Genomic DNA, 16,251 nt, shown 5'->3' with positions numbered 1-16,251 from the left:
GCGGTTATTTTGATGCTAACGATGGTGGCGACATGCTGCGCTTTTTTGGCCAACGACTGTGTCATCTGCTGGGAGCACGCGTGCTCGCTGTAGCGTCGCATCGCGTGAGTTACAATTTTCTGCGTTTTTGAAACTTTAAGATGATTACGCCGCTGAATTATGAAACTTCCGTAAGCTTTGTGGCTCTTCCTGACAGTAGATATCACCAATAGACGGATTTTCGTTGTACTTTTTCACGTGTCAGCGCTATGGAAATGCTGCGCACAGCACCCAAAAACTGCAACGTGCGAATGCTGTTGCAGCAGTTCAGAACTCCTTTGAGCTCGCAACTGTTCCTCATTTTACGGTAGCCCAACCTAACCTTATTACACTATATTAATCGGGACTTGTACTATGATTGAAATCGTTTTTTACAGCTCTGGTAACGTGGTGCGGGTAGTAATAAAGCGTGTACTTATTTTGGGAGTCTGAATGAAGCGAAAGTAATGCCTACGTTAACCGTGTGTGTGTTTGACCGCAATGTCCGGTCGTGATAAGTTGTTAGTTATGGCTTTGGTGTTTTTATGTTGTTGAGGAAGTGATCGTGTATGTGATCATGTACGCATCGATTTACCTACGCAGCCGATGGACGCGGCCTCCGGGACCATGGAGGATTTCCAATGGCTATGGAAGTTCGGTCCCGGGTTCGTCATTGCGGGCGACAACGTTACGGTACTTCATGAGCCGAGCCAGTTCTACGAGCAACTCAAGGTGATGATATAATGCTTTAGATCATAACCATATCTGCCACCGGCACGTGCTTTCACAAGCTGCAAACAAATATATTCGAATAAATATATATTAACCGCCACACATAATCCGATTGCAAAATCCATGACAAAACAAAAAGTACAGTGTGAGTTGTAATCTCATGAAAGTTCAGCATGCATTCACAAAATTGAAGGTTTCGAACAAGTGCACTAACAAAAAAATATTTTTGTTGAAAATTTTGTTGCTTAAATGTGCCTGCTCGCTCGCAGTGAGAAAGCACTCCTTTGCAATTTACCGTAGACCGTCAACAAGAGGCCAAATGAACGTACAAGCATTCTTGAGAATACCACTGCAGTAATGTAACATGTACAATTCCAGCAAAAAGCCATCAGAATGTTAGAGAAGCTTATACGCATAGAAACATACGTAGCGCTCCATATATGTTTTCATCTTTTTTGTTGTGTGAGCTCTTATAATTCTAAATGATCACAGTTGTTGCTTTAAAAAATTCTGCCTTGAGGAATGATAGATAGCAAGTTGCATCTTTTTTGAAACTTTCCACAAAATAATATATTTCGAGGTGACTGTCCAAACGCGTCTTGAGATGTGACAAACAAGGCTCTCTGCCCTTTCGAGTCCTTAATTCGCAGTCCTAAAAAAATCTTAAATCTTCTGGTCGAAGTTCAGACTCACGATATCCAAACTCCTAATCCTACACGTGTGAGCTTTATTTGCTACAAAGCAAAATTGTGTTAACCAGACGGTAATTTCCCCTCTCTTAAATCTCGTACTAAGGTAAATTTGAAACCAGATTAAGCTTTTAGTTCAATACTTGCTTATTTATACGCAGTGAAAATATTTGCTTATTTTCCAATTTGCCTTTGTGAATAAGCAGTGGCCATGTTTTATTCTCTGTTAGATATACCATTAAGTTCCGAGCGAATGCCCACCCCCAAAACATTGCCCATTCCCCTTTCAGGGGGGAAATATTCAATTTACTCAAATACCCCAAAGATAGCCCACCCCCTAAAATCGATGGCTCTAGCTCTGATGAGAGAACAAAATAAATGCGAGTCATCTGTGTATCTGTTAATGCCGTCACTTATTTGTCCTTTCCACATTTGAGCCGAAAGTTCGGCCATCGTATTTTTTCTTGATATCGCCACAGTTTTTTCTAGTTTTCCCCACCTGACCCGAAAGATCGCCCATCCCGTATTTTTCACTTGATGTCTCTTTGGGTGGCATTCTTTGGGAACTTTACGGTATGTTTCGCCACGAGAAAAGAAAATCATGCACCGTTTTGCAGTAGATTAGGTATGTTTCGAAGGAACTTGCAACGATTTTGTAGTTCATAATGCTTTTGTAAGAGCGTTGTTTGTATGCTATTTTTCTGCGTTCAGTATGTATGCACTAAATCATGGTTTATTATAGTTGTATTTATTACTCCTCACCTAGAAGCCACTCTCTTCTATAATGCTCTGTACCCGGAATGTAAAGAAAATAAATAAATAAAAGGGATGTAATACCTTTTCAAAGAAGTTACCGTGCAAAAAAGTAGTGGTTTAGGCAATTTTTATTTCATACGAACAATTTCTCAATACTCATAAAGTCGATTAGGGCCAATTGCAGTAAATATAGGTCTTCATGAAGTGGAGCATTTTAGTAATGAACTACAGTGTCGAAACACTACCCCTGTTGCGTTAGTTGCACCACAAAACCTGTGTGTTACCGGCTCACTGGCTTTTTCTTTGTCCAATTCTGCAGAAACTGTCAGCTTCGGCTAACAAGCGGATTGTGCTGGCTTCCCTCTACCTTGGCAATGGCAAGCTCGAGAAAGACCTTGTGAGTGCATCACAGCGTTTCTCTTACAATCTATACCCACCCACACAGTACGGCCCGGCCTGTGGTACAATCGCTATTTGAAACCATACAAATACATGGTGACTTGTGTGTAAATAAAAATATCGGGAAATGCAAACTGAAGTCAAAGCTAATTGCAAGATTATACGACATTTGGTTAATAGCGGCTTGAATGCAGACGAAAATTGGCAGATCAGACCTGCTTTGCTTGCATATATTCTCGCTGCTTTTCAGCAGTTGTGCATGAGTTGCTCAGATTAGAGCCACTCTACAGTTCATAATCATCATCATCACCAGCCTGTCTACACCCACTGCAGGGCAAAGGCCTCTCCCATATTTCTCCAATTACCGCGGTCCTGTGCCAACTGTGGCCAATTTATCCCTGCAAACCTCTTGATCTCATCTGCCCGTCTAACTTTCTGTCGCCCCCTGCTGCGCTTGCCTTCTCTAGGGATCCACTCTGTTACCCTTAATGACCAGCGGTTATCTTGCCTTCGCATTACATGCCCTGCCCACGTCCATTTCTTCTTCTTAATTTCTACTAATATGTCTTTAACACCAGTTTGCGCACTGACCCACTCCGATCTCTTCTTGTCCCTTAATGTTACACCTATCATTTTCCGCTCCATTGCCCGCTGAGTCGTTCTCAATTTAAGTTGAACCCTCTTGGTGAGCCTCCAAGTTTCTGCCCCGTAGATGAGTACAGGTAAGATGCAGCTGTCATACACTTTCTTCTTCAGGGACAATGGGAGGCTGCCATTCATTATCTGGGAATGCCTGCCGTATGCACTCCACCCCATTCTGATCCTTCTAATTATCTCTGCCTCATGGTTGGGATCTGGGGTCACCACTTGGCCTAAGTAGATATATTGACAGTTCATAATATTTGACCAAAATAACTCGTACTCACAGCCGTGAAAACGTGGACCTCATTTCAAAACGTAATTTTAGCCGAAATTAATGAAGCCTGTGGGCCTTTTTTAGCAACTGTTTAGTGAATACGTTCCTCTAGATTTCATCATTAATCTTGCATTGTTGTGGCCGTGGTATCTGGCTTTTTGGTTTAGACATTGAAGCGCTAATGCCACATGCTAATTATTCTCTGCCTTTTCAGTGAGGTTATTCATTGATGAAGCTGTTTGTTTTCTTTTAATTCTGCTGCGCACATACTGCACCTGTTAATTTACCTGTTCTTGCCTGTATAGGACACTCTTTGAACTGTGTTTCCTTTCTCTGCACTTTTTCTGTTGTTCTGCAGTCGAATATGTGCACTAACTGCGGGCTTCCCTGCACAACATTGGTGCATTTCACAGTAGAACAATGTGCATGTGGTCACAAACACAAACAGGAAGGCAGTTTATTTGTGCTATGGGTCACATTAATTGTGGTAGAACTATAACAGAACTGTGTAGGTTGAAGTAGTTGCTAAGGGGAAAGGGAACAAGCAAACCATAAACGATTCTGTTTGTACACTGCTGTTGTTTTTCTTTTAAGTTCGGTTGTCGTCACTCAGAATTAACTTTCCAGGAGAAGGACAGGTCGACTTCTATGCAGCGCATCTTTACATATCTATTTGCACCCCAATGAAGTTACAGAAAGCGGATCATGCTGTGTCTAACAGAAAGTAGGAAGCAGTTGAGGCAATTAACTGATTGAGGCAAACAGTCGAGGCAATTAATTAACTGATGGGTGAAGCAGTCCGACAAAAGATTCCTCTTAATCTATTGTTTGCTCTCCAAAGTTGGCTTACACGTTTCGTTAGCGGCTGATCAGTGTTCACATTCTTTGCACAGGTGTAACAACGAACGGAACAGACAATCGTACGAGGGAGCAAGCCTCGCGGCAAAGCCAAACTTGATAGCTTCAAACTTTAATAAGTGCACAGCAAATGGAGTTGCATTGCAAACGCTGTGCGCAGAGTGTCCGCCGAGCTCCGAATACTCGCACACCTCTACGAAGAGTGCCATCTCAGGTGAAAATATTTGCAGGTGTCGGAATTGCACGCGGCGGCCAAGCGCAACGTGGAGGTGTGCGTTCTCCTGGACTACACTCGTGGATCGCGGGGCGAGGTCAACTCCCGCACTCTTCTCATGCCCATGCTGCGCGAGTTTGGGGCGCACCGGGGCAGAGCCAGTGGCGACGAACCTGCACTGGGGCAGGTCCAGGTGGGTGTAACCGGCTGTGACATCATGCCCCCGACCCTTGCAAGGATTTCAGAAGCTTAACAAAGTGTACTGTTGGGCGAGGTGGTAGTTCATTTTAAAAAGTAGCTACAGTGCGAGTAGAAACAAGGACACAGAAAGACGATTGGATGAGCGCTGACTTCCAACTGAATGTAATACGAGAAACCTTGCTCCTTTTATACGTACTCTTCATGTTAGCACCAGTAAAATATTTTAAAAAACAACAGAAAAAAGACGTATAATCTCTGGTATCACACCACAATATCAACATGTGCTCACGCACTTGGCACAATCTACACAGACACCACATTGTCATGCCCGAAGTACAGCACGTGTTCGAAAGGAAATGTATCTCTTTTGGACAACGCGATTGACGCCCGGCTTGCACATTTACTGCCATGCCTCTCAATTTTTTTCTGTGCCCTTGTTTCTATTTACACTGTAGCTATTTTTTAGAAAGATTTTAGAAGCTTGACATGCTAGGGCCAACTTGTAGCACTTTCATCATGGATTCAGAGTGTGGTGAGAGAGAGATAGAAAAAGGGAGAGGGGGGGAGTAATGCTTAGTGACTTTAGGGCACATGAGGACGGAATACAACCTTGTTTAATTTTAAAAAAAAAAATATGTTTCAGTAGCTCATTCAGCTCCATTTCAGCCAGAAAAGATAGTTGAAGGGGCACATGGGTCTGTGGGACCAAAAAATTGCCCAAAAACACATTTTTTAGGGTATCACTTTACTCTTGATTTGCACAGTTTTTCCTCCAAAAATTCCGTATGTGGAACAGTACCATGTACTGATAAAAGCCATAGATGCCCGATTTTAACAAAGAAATAATTATTTTCCCATAATTCCCCACTTTTCCGCTGCAAGCGGTATCGCAGTGATACAAAATTCTCCAGAGGTACATACCAGCATGTAGTGCAGCTACGAAGATCATTTCTTTTGCACTGTGAAGCTGAATGTTTAAACCATGCAATAAGGAAAGCAGATTTTGCATTTTATGTTTCACTAGTTGTTTAATTAGCGTTATTTTTAATTGCTTAGCTGGAGTAGTTCAAACCTAGAAGTTGGAATTGATGTTAACATGTATGCGATTGCAAAACAAAAAAACTGCTTCCCATATTTCATTCTCCAAAACTTCTGGTATCAATTCATGTCTTGCTGGTTATCTTTTGTTGAATAGTTTTTTTCCTATTGTTCTCAAAAACAATCCGGGAAAATTTTTAAATAAGTCAGAAACTATACTCGGTGACAACTTAAGAACGGCACCGGAAGTTGCCGCCGACCCGCCGCGGTGGCTCAGTGGCTAAGGCGTTGCGCTGCTGAGCACGAGGTCGCGGGTTCGATTCCCGGCCGCGGCGGCCGCTTTTCTTATGGAGGCGAAAAGCAAAAACGCCGTGTGTACGAGATTTCGGCGCACGTTAAAGATCCCCAGGTGGTCAAAATTAATCCGGAGCCCTCCACTACAGCACGCCTCATCGCCTGCGTTGCGTCGACGCGTTAAACCCTACAGTCAATCAATCAAGTTGCCGCTGTGCCTTATCACTGTAGTTGGATGTTTCTCCGCGCGGCGCAAGTAGGGCGTTACTGGGAATATTTTGAACATGACGTGAGCCGTTCCCGTGATTTTTTTGGACTTAATATGCTTATAAACGACTCCAGTGACGACAAACAAACTGCGTGAGACAAGGCGGACGATATCACGCATTCATAGCAAACCCCTTTCAAAACGCGCGCGCACTGACGTCACGGGTCCGGCGCTTTGGCGAAGTGATGCACTACATGAGGTGGTGCCGTTCTTGAGTTGTAACCGAGTATAGCACCTCACATCAAAACTAATTGGATATTTGAAATCAGCTAAAAAAACAACAAGCCCATCAAGTTTCGTCAAAGTTGGTTGGAAAGAAAATACAGTTTCTAAAACCAGTCTGCCCCTTAACCGAAAAAATGCACAAAGTCTTAAAAAACTTTCAAATTTTGCGCTACAGTGCCATGTTATAGGCAGGAGGGACGTAAATTGGGCCAGTACAAAAAACATGCCATATTTTCGCGCGTATAACCTGCCCCTGCATATAGGTAATCCGCACCCCCACTTTGAGCCTGCCGGAAAAGAAAAAGAAATTCTCGCTTATTGCTTATATTTAGCAAGTATATATATTATCGCTTATATTTATATATATTATTTATATATATTATTTATATATATATTTATATATATTATCGCTCATATCGCTTTATATTATCGATATATATATATCGCTTATATTTAGCAAGTAGAATACACTGCCTGGAAGGCGAAAGTCGCAATTCACTAAAGAAATTCAGTTGTTAGAGTGCGCTTGTCCTTGTTTTTTCTTCCTTGTATGTTTTGTGCAATTGGTGCCATGGAAGGCTTAGTCAGTGTTACTGCGTAAGAGCTTCACGGCAGAACGCGCATTGCCGTGAAGCTGCACTAAAGGAAAAACCCCGCGTATTATCCGCACCCCTACTTTGCCGCGGAAATTTTCGCATTTTTCGTGCGGGTTATACGCACGAAAATATGATGTGTATCAATGTGTTCACTGCATGTTCGCCTTCAAGGGATACAATGAAATGAAACTAAGGGCCCCACTACGTCACCAGGTCATGTTTCATGGTGGCATATTAGGTCGGTGGTTGCCAGTGGCACAAACCAGGGTGTCGAACCGGAACCGGAACCGAACCGAAAACCGGAACCGAACCCGAATTTTTGCCCGGAACCGGAACTGAACCGGAACCGTATTTTTTCCGCCATTTTGGAACTGAACCCGAACCGGAACGAATGGAAGGAACCGTTCCGAACCGGTTCCGGGGCCTCAAAGCTGTGATTTATAGTTTTCCATCCCGGTACCTTACCTTGCATCCGAAGATACTTTTACCATTCGCCAGACGGCACCACGCACTATTTTTCATAGTCTGCAGTTCCCAAGGCCCATAAGGTTCTCATCTTATTACCCTAAATTTAATGTAAAGTCCGTATGCACTATTAGTTTGCTTTAGGTATTGCCCATCTCCCCAAATTATCTTTTTGCATTTACAATAACTTAAGTTAGGACGCATATTCCGTGGCAACATATCATGGGGTATTCTTTATGGTTTCTATGTGCAGTGTGTTTAAAATCGTGTGACGTTTTCATGTTGTTAATTCGAATGCATCCGTGTCCGCTTGTGAAGGCCTTCAGGGACACCATCAACAATAAATCCGTATCTTCCACTTATTTTAGTTTGAGTGGGCACTTATATAAAAACAGCACTGAGACACAAACACTCACAGTTCTCTACGTCACCATCACTTTTTCTTGTACAGTGCCGTTGTGTCCTTTGGTTACTGCCCTAGGAGAACATGAGAATTGAAAAAAAATTGGGGCCTTCTCATTTTCACTTTTAAAGTAAATGCGATAGCATTTCGATGCATGGATTTAAGTCGATTAACGCGGATTAGCGGGTAGACTAGGGTGGTTTAGTGAGATGAGTGAATGAACTAATGTGAATTAGTGGGACTGCGGTGTTGATTAATATGGATTAGAGGAATTAGCGGGTCAGTTAGGCGGATTAGAGGGTTGGACCTAACATGATAGATTTGGGGTCCTTGGCATTTGCAAATTTTGCAGCGTTCTCTTTCTCGCCCAATCAGGAAATTTAGTTACGCACAAAATAGCCGGAAAGTTATGTGTCGACCACCTGAATGCTATAAAAGGCCTTTTTATGCACGTATTACGCTCTTATGTTATTTCTCGCGTAAGATTTACATCTCGCAATGAAGTTAAAAACTAATTGCCTAATGCATGTCTTATATTCACCAAAAGGTTCTCAAAATGTGTATATATAGGAGGTAAGACTAAGAAGCAACTAAACTGAAAGAAAAAAAAATGGAACGATCAACTGGTTTGATGCGAAAGACGCCCGATAGCATACTCCGATACCTTCTCTTTCTTCGTGCTACCGTTCTGCAGCCTTCCGCAGGTGTAGCATCTCAACCCACGAACACAGCTCCTTCCAAGCTGAGGAAGAGGCGATAGCACGTGCGCTTAGCCAAAGGGCCACCAAAAGTCTTATAACAGAGTCTTATCAGGCGTGGCGCAACTTTGCCAACAGTCTATTGCATATTGCATGTTACAACACTTCGAATGAACAAGCAGAGACCACCAACGAGACCAGCCAGGATTGTATGGGCACCAGCTCATACTGGCATCGCCGGCAGACAAGATCACCAACCTCGTGGCTGGACATTTGACCCGCTTAGCCAGCGCTGATGTAGCCGAGCCCGAGCGCATGTATCCACCAGGAAATTAATTAGCACTATAGGCTCTCCCGTAGAACGTATTCCTTCCCGCACAAATCACTAGCGAATAACCAGGAAAGATTATTTCGTGCACTGCGGATTAACACCTTCCCACACATCACCAGTCTTCACCTCTTTGACGGGACACAATTCTCTCCATTTCGTCGCTTCCGTGGGGAGCCTGGGAACCTCACACACACAGTAGGCGGCTGCGGCAAGTCCACCCTAGATCCATCCAACCTACACGTTTCCATAAAGATTTGGGAGAAAGCCTTGGCCAGCTCCGGCCTGGAAGATCAGTTTCTCTTGATGAAAACGACTGTCGACTCTACCCCTCGAATGAGGACACCTCTCTGAAATCTGAAACTTTTCCTCGATTTATTTAAAGTTCATTTTCCCTCTCTCTCCGAGGGATATTTACTGCTGCTTGTGACTTCACTCAGCTATTATCTTTCGTAGAGCCCAACCGCTCTCACCTGTCGCTGAAGTGCCATGTAGTAAGTTCCTATCTCCGGTGATTCCCTATCTAATGCCATCCTGTACACGGCGTCCAATGAGTCATTAAAGCAGTTCTTTCTTTCTAACTGGTACGTTAGCATACGAAAGATGAGCAGAAGGAAATCGCTTTAAACGCCACCAGCCACGCTGGACAGTCGAAGGTTGACGCCGACGCGGGACTGTTTTCGACTTCTAGCAGTGCTAATGATTTCGTGTTAAAGCTAAAGCGCCGTTGAAACAAGGGGTACATGAAAAGCGTAGCAGACCAATCAATTTATTTAAAGGCAAAATTATTTGCCTCATTGTGCGGAAACAGGGGTGCATGCGCGCGTGCGTGCCTAGACATTTGGTAGAACCAAAAAAGATGTTGGGCGCTCAGGCTCTCCTGCGCGCCAAAAAGGCTTCCCGCTCGCCAGTAAACTACCTGCCTGCCTGGCTGCCTGCCAGGCAGGCGATTTCTGCGAGGATGCGTGATTTCGGGACGAGGGGCGGCCCGCCACGAGACGCCCGGGCGGAGGGGGGAGGCGGCGGAGACGCAAAATACTGTACCATGGCGACACTCCAGGGTACAAAAAAATTTCTGCAGAAATTCAAACAATTATCTACTAATGCGTAGCATTCCTACGCCGCTTGTCCTCAGTGTTAGTTTCTACAGCCAATTTTTTGGTTTTTATAAATCCTGTCCGACCAATTCTCTCAAGTGACGCTGCTATAATTACAAATATAATATTCGCGAAATATCCATTATTGTAGAAATGCAGGCAGTTATACGGTTTCCAATTTTCCTTAATTGCTTAATATTTTTCTTATTTTATAGTTGTTCAAAATTTTGTTCGACCAATTATTTCTATTTGCGCCATTATAACGATTACATTTGTAACTCGCGAAATCTGCCTTATTGCGGAAATGCAGGGTGTTACACGGTTCGCCAGTTTCCGCAATTATTTTACATTTTTTTATTTTTTACATTTATAAATTTTGTTCGACTAATTATCTCCATTTGCCCTATATAACGATTACAGGTGTAAATTTCTAATAATCGTCATTATTGTGTAAATGCAGGGTGTCACACAGTTTGCCAGTTTCGGTTATTACTTTTTTTATTTTTTAGTTTTTCAGAAATTTTGTGCGACCAGTTATCTCCATTTACGCTATAGACCCTATGCAAAATGCGCCCCGCCATCTCACGTCGACTCCGGTAACTAGATCCGCCATTTTGGTACGGTCGTTTGAAACCGAAACCAAGTAGCAAAACATGGAAGGCGGGCATTGACCGCTCTTGGTGATGGACTACAATGCCGGAGCATTGCTGCGTGCGGCAGTGCACGCAACGAGGAAATACCGGTCCAGATGGAGAAAAGGCACGTAAAGTTCCACGCTCTTGAACGAACTTTCTGACGCGAACTATGCCGGCGCGAGCAACCTTTGTGACACGCTGGGCGCGGTGCGCTGGGAGCGAATATTTGTCATTGGTTCGCTAAGCGCGGGATTTCGTAGTCGCTGTACGGATGAAAAATACAGCTGCGTTGGAGTTCCGTGGTTCAGCCTTTGTATTCTAAATGAAGCCTGAGCGTCCGCTGTCAGTCACCTATTTATGACTGACAGAGGCGCTCGAGCGGGGAAACAGTACCACACGTTGTCAAAATTAGACTTTATTTCTTCACTCGTCCCTGTGGCTCTACGCCCGCTTCATTTCATTGTTAAATGGTACCGCTTAGCCCCTACACGAGCCTTTATCTTACCTAGGGCTGTAAACTTTTCTTGCCGCACTACGCCGTCACGGCGCGGTTGAAAATTTCCTCTGTGGCGGGCGCGCACGGTATTAGAGTATGTTGTTAGTTTCTTTTCGGTGCATTTAGCCGCGTGTCGTTGCGGAAGTGGCGTACACTGTTTTATGATGATCTGACGTTGAAAAATTCGAGTTTCTGCACTTGGTTCCCGATTTTCCGGGCTGACAGGTTTGTTTACGTCAAGTTAACTTGTTGCCCATTGTCATTTCAGCCACGATGTATTTACTGCCTAATATTTTGCGACTAAAATACACACTCACTCCTCTAGTTTATCACATACGGCATGCTTACCTCCGACGTAATGATAGTGGCCATTGATGTAGGTAGCTGAGGCAATTTTCAAGTATACATAAAAAAAAGACGGCCAGGGTTGCATCAGTCTGCCGCGCATCAGCTTGAGTGCTTTTGCTTTTTTTGTATCCACAGTGAAAATCCCAGTAGATTAAAATACTTCGCTGATTTATAACGCGTGCAGTATAGCAAACTGTGGATATAAATGGAACAAAGGGAAGCATTCGCGCACCCCTGCATGCAGCGGTCTAGTAAACACGACGTTGCCCAGCCTCTGCGTGCTCGTGAGATGACCACGGCGTGATGTGGCTTGAATGCTTGCTGGTAGCTCATAGGTGACCCTCCAGGTGCCATGCCAGTCCTTGTCCTTGTTTCTGTTACCGTGGGGGGTGAGGCCAGCAAAACTGAGGCAAAAAACCCATTCCAAAGGCTACCAAGTTTTCTCCCAAGCGCTTGCACGGCACTTTATTGCTGCTCGCATTGCTCCTGCACTCGACGTGCGCCGAACAGACGCAATGGCAAGGGAAGGGAGGGGCCATTTTCTTGCGGGCTTCTCCAGTCAATGTCTTGGACACTCGCTGGCTTGATGCCCTGCTGTCTCAGACGTCCCCACTGTTGTGGCAGCTGTGCACGCAAGCTCCGGTGGCGCCTCTTTAAAACCTTGGGCTTGCAAGAGGAAGAGTAGGTGCACAGCCGCCAGGATGTGACTGCATGCTCTACTGCAACCCGCCGGGCACTCGCACGCTGCCTCCACAATCTCCCTACTGTCCGTCTCAGAGGTGAGACACACAACATAGGGCCGGCCAATTTTTCTTTGGGAGCGAAAGCAGCTGCTGACCACATGGATAAGGCTCAACCTGCAAGAACAGACAGAGTAACAGTAAATAGCACTCAGGGAAGAACAGGACTAGTCCGCTACAGTTTATGCTAAAGGGACAGAGCAGAAAGTCAGCAATGATGACAGCAATGATGTCAAAATTGTTTTTCAAGTTCAAGCGTGCAAGTATCGCTGCATGCTTTGTTAATGTACTTTCAAGAGAAGGAAGTTTAACATTTATAAACCTCACCGCGGGTAATGATACCAGTACCCGCATATTCGTGTTCGTCATAACTTAAGCAAGCAATATTATGATTATGTGGAAATTACTTTCAAAAACTTTCTAGATAAACAGGTAAACATTCGGGCTATACCGATGACCCATCGAATTTAAAAAAAAAATTTTAGTTCAGTGAGTTCGAGCTAACGAGGTTTTACGGTATTATCTGTTCGGGCACACTCAAAACATGCGCTTTAGAAACTACCACAACCACCCCACTGCCAAAAAAGGACAAGCCAGACGCACAAACAGATTTTTGCGGCAGGACATGCGCAATAAATAATGAAAACACACACAAAACAGAAAATTCAACGCGCATGTGCACTTTTGTAGTTGACTTCGCCGCAAAGCACGAATGCTTTGCGGCAAACGCGCGGGCGGACGACCGTCACGGAAAACGGCCGCAACCTTTCCGTAAACATCTTCGCCAAAAATAATCCCGTAAATTCTATGTACGCCGTTTCAATCCACCCACTAGCGGCACGGTCTGGCGATTGTCGCTTTCCTCTTTCAGGGTTACTGCAACAGGGTCCCCGCTACACATTTGCATGGTAAACAACGGTGAACAAAGTGCTATACAAATGCTCATACCGGTTAACTCGGGTCAAGGAAAAAACAAAGATTTACTTACTGCGAGTCGCACGTGTTTGTCCGCACCGATGAAGGCGAGCAATGCGGCTCGGTGGCTAGGCGGCATGCCCTGCTCCGCTGCCGCTCGGATGGGTCTTTGGCACGGCACCACGAGTGGTATGAGTCCTCAGTCACAGTCGGCAGCGCAGACGAGTCCTTCGCCCACAATCCGTGGTCGGGACCCGGAAAACGGAGTCCAGTTTGAGCCATACCGCGTCACCGTAACCTACTCTTCCACAGTAAACAATAAGAGACTTCGCTATCATCGCCCGTACCAATATGGCGGACGGTCTTGTTTACATCAGTGTTGCTAGATCACCAAGCAATTTCACATAGGGTCTATTATAGCGATTACAGGTGGAACTCCCGCGAAATCGGTATTTTTGCGGAAATGAAGGGGGTTACACGGTCCTTGCTGTGGGCAAAGAATGGTACGCGTTAAAACGATTGTGGACGGACGGGTCGTCTGCTTAGTAGGACGGGGCATTAGGCAGTCTGCAGGGAGGCTGCCCATTACCAGAAGATTCTGGCGAAGATGCATTGAGGGGGAGGCGTCGGAGGCACCAGTGTGCTGCCCACTGGTCAGGAGGCTACCTGTTTGCCTTCCAGAAGACTGTGGCGAGAACGCATTATTTGGAGACGATGTGCGGCCCGTCACTTGTCGGCGAAGGGAGTGGATCACATGGCTGCACAGCGGCTACATAGAGCCATGCGTTAAAGCGCAGCCCTTAAGCACCCGCTCCTGTGGTTTCGCGTAGTCCCTCAGCGTTGGACTCGTTGTAACCGAGAGAAGGAAGACGCCACCGAAGATAGAGCTGGCAGGAAAACGGAGGTTGCAAGTATGACGAAAGTGTAAGGGGTAGGCGTAATTCCGTGACCGTGCGAGACGTGCTTCCCAGTGGCGACCCCTTACGAGATAACGACAGAGTATGCCGCGCGCCGTCGTGCATTAGCTGATGACGCGACCACTTCCTGAGGCACAGCATCTATGCGCCGTCGTCGAGAAGACTACAGTTCGCGCTTCACTCAAATTTCGCATTAGCGAGTGTCGTAATCGTCCGTCATTTTCTTCCTCAAGAAAACAACTGCGGGGTATAAAACTGCAGTGTTATGATCCAAGAATAAATTAAATTAAATTATAAAAATGAAAGAAACTAAATCAATAAAAATAAACTTGCGTCCATAAAAAGCGGGGCTTTCAAATTCATACAAATACGCAGTCTTATGTGTCCGAGCGAATTTTTCATTTCGCTTCAGTTAATGTTGTAATCGTAGACCTACTATAGAAAACATTTTGCAGTACATTTTACAGTTAAAGGAACTCTTCAACACTTTAGATCAACGCTCTCACTCTTATCTTCGCATCTGGAAACACTGCAAAAGTTATAGCTATTGCCAGCACAGAGGAGCAGTGCGGGATTTGCTCGTCCCAGCAGATACGCCTTCCGTTTCTGCTTCGCTGTTGTGGTTTCATTTTAATGTCGCAACTTAAGGAAAGCCGGCAATTAGCCGCTACATCGCTGTAATGACGTCATTCCAGCGGTAGAAGAACGCCAAGACTGGGGAAGAAAGAAAAGTATTTCAAGCAAGTTTGTAAGTTATCTGACGGGGACAGAGCAGTACTTTTTGTCTGAGGGACTTTCCGACTCCCTGATCTAAGTACTTTCCGACTCCTAAGAGGGACTTTCCGACTCCCTGATGTGTTGGTTGACTACTTTCTGCAAGCATTCAAGATTTCGAACAAAGTTGAAAAAAGTGTTGCAGGGTTACTTATTTTTGGCCAAAACAAAACACTTGCACAAAAAAACCTACATTATGGCTTCGTTTTTGACAAGGAAACCTGACAAGGAAACAAAACACTAGCACAAAAAATGAACAGAACAAAACACGCTTGCTTTTTTTTTTTCTCCGAACCCGTTCGAACCCGTTTGAACCGGTTCGAACCGGTTCGAACCGGAACAGAATGGTGCGCCGGAACTGAACCCGAACCGAACCCGAAAGGCCTGAACCCGAACCCGAACCGAACCAGAAAAAATACCGGTTCGACACCCTGGCACAAACAACAGTCTGTGACGTCATTAAAAAATAAATGGAGAGTGGTGTTGGAGTGGTCACTACTTTATCTGTTTCTCTCAATATCTCGGTTGTTTGTCGGAAGTTTGCGATAAAATTGGTGTCAAGGTTATCAGGACAATAAAGCAGTGTTTCCAATGAACCAAAACTTGTATTTTGTCTTCACAACCTCTTTAAAAGGCCCATGCAGGCAAAATACAAGTTTGTTTTATATAGTGCCCCCAGCGCTTGTCCAGCAGCAAACGATGCTGTATTCACTGTGAAATTAATCAATTGAGGTTACAATTTTGATTCTCCCGCCAAATTGTGTGTTTTCGTGACGTCTGCGATGAGGTCACAGGGGCGGGTATTCAAACGAACTTCCAGTGCATCATTAGGCTCTGCAGCCTTGCTTATCAGTCCTCCGAGATGGCGCTACCGTACGGAGCCGGGGACCGTTGTCCGCCGTTGCTTTGTTTTTGATCGTATTTGCACCTGAAGTATTTTTGTTCAGGTAGAAAGTAGTACTAATTGTTTCGTGAAACATGGGGTATGGGGTTGACAAACGGGATCACGTAAGACAACGTCGTTTACGCCAATAGGCCAGTGTCGTTCTGTTACAACTCCGAAATGGTGGACTACTGTGCAGCTAAAACAAGCATAGTGCGCCCAGTACCAATAGCAGTGTGCACCGGTACTTACCTATATGCTTACGGTATTTTCATAACTTTCATTGTTTACCCCACCAGTCTTATTGCTGTAAAACGAGTATGCATTACATTTAGGCCCAAATGGCTC

The 16,251-nt window shown here is 44.8% G+C and overlaps 1 protein-coding gene across 2 annotated transcripts in view; it reads left to right on the top strand.

The window, feature by feature from the left end:
• The first annotated feature begins 17 nt into the window (after positions 1–17).
• Pgs1 (Phosphatidylglycerophosphate synthase 1) overlaps positions 18–16,251 on the top strand; it is a 29,183-nt gene continuing 12,949 nt past the window's right edge. Inside the window, exons 1-4 of one of the 2 annotated variants that reach the window (XM_077670025.1) lie at positions 18–104; positions 622–750; positions 2,515–2,592; positions 4,599–4,775. In XM_077670025.1, coding sequence (XP_077526151.1) covers positions 33–104; positions 622–750; positions 2,515–2,592; positions 4,599–4,775 — 456 coding nt within the window. In that variant the 5' untranslated portion in view covers positions 18–32. Of the gene's footprint in view, positions 105–247; positions 347–621; positions 751–2,514; positions 2,593–4,598; positions 4,776–16,251 lie in introns of those variants that run through there. The other variant, XM_077670026.1, reaches the window with a different exon arrangement.

The sequence above is a fragment of the Haemaphysalis longicornis genome, unplaced genomic scaffold (genome assembly GCF_048455015.1).
Source record: "Haemaphysalis longicornis isolate Haplotype H1 unplaced genomic scaffold, Haemaphysalis longicornis Haplotype H1 scaffold_5, whole genome shotgun sequence".
Lineage (NCBI taxonomy): Eukaryota > Metazoa > Arthropoda > Arachnida > Ixodida > Ixodidae > Haemaphysalis > Haemaphysalis longicornis.
This window is presented reverse-complemented; position numbering and strand designations above follow the sequence as displayed.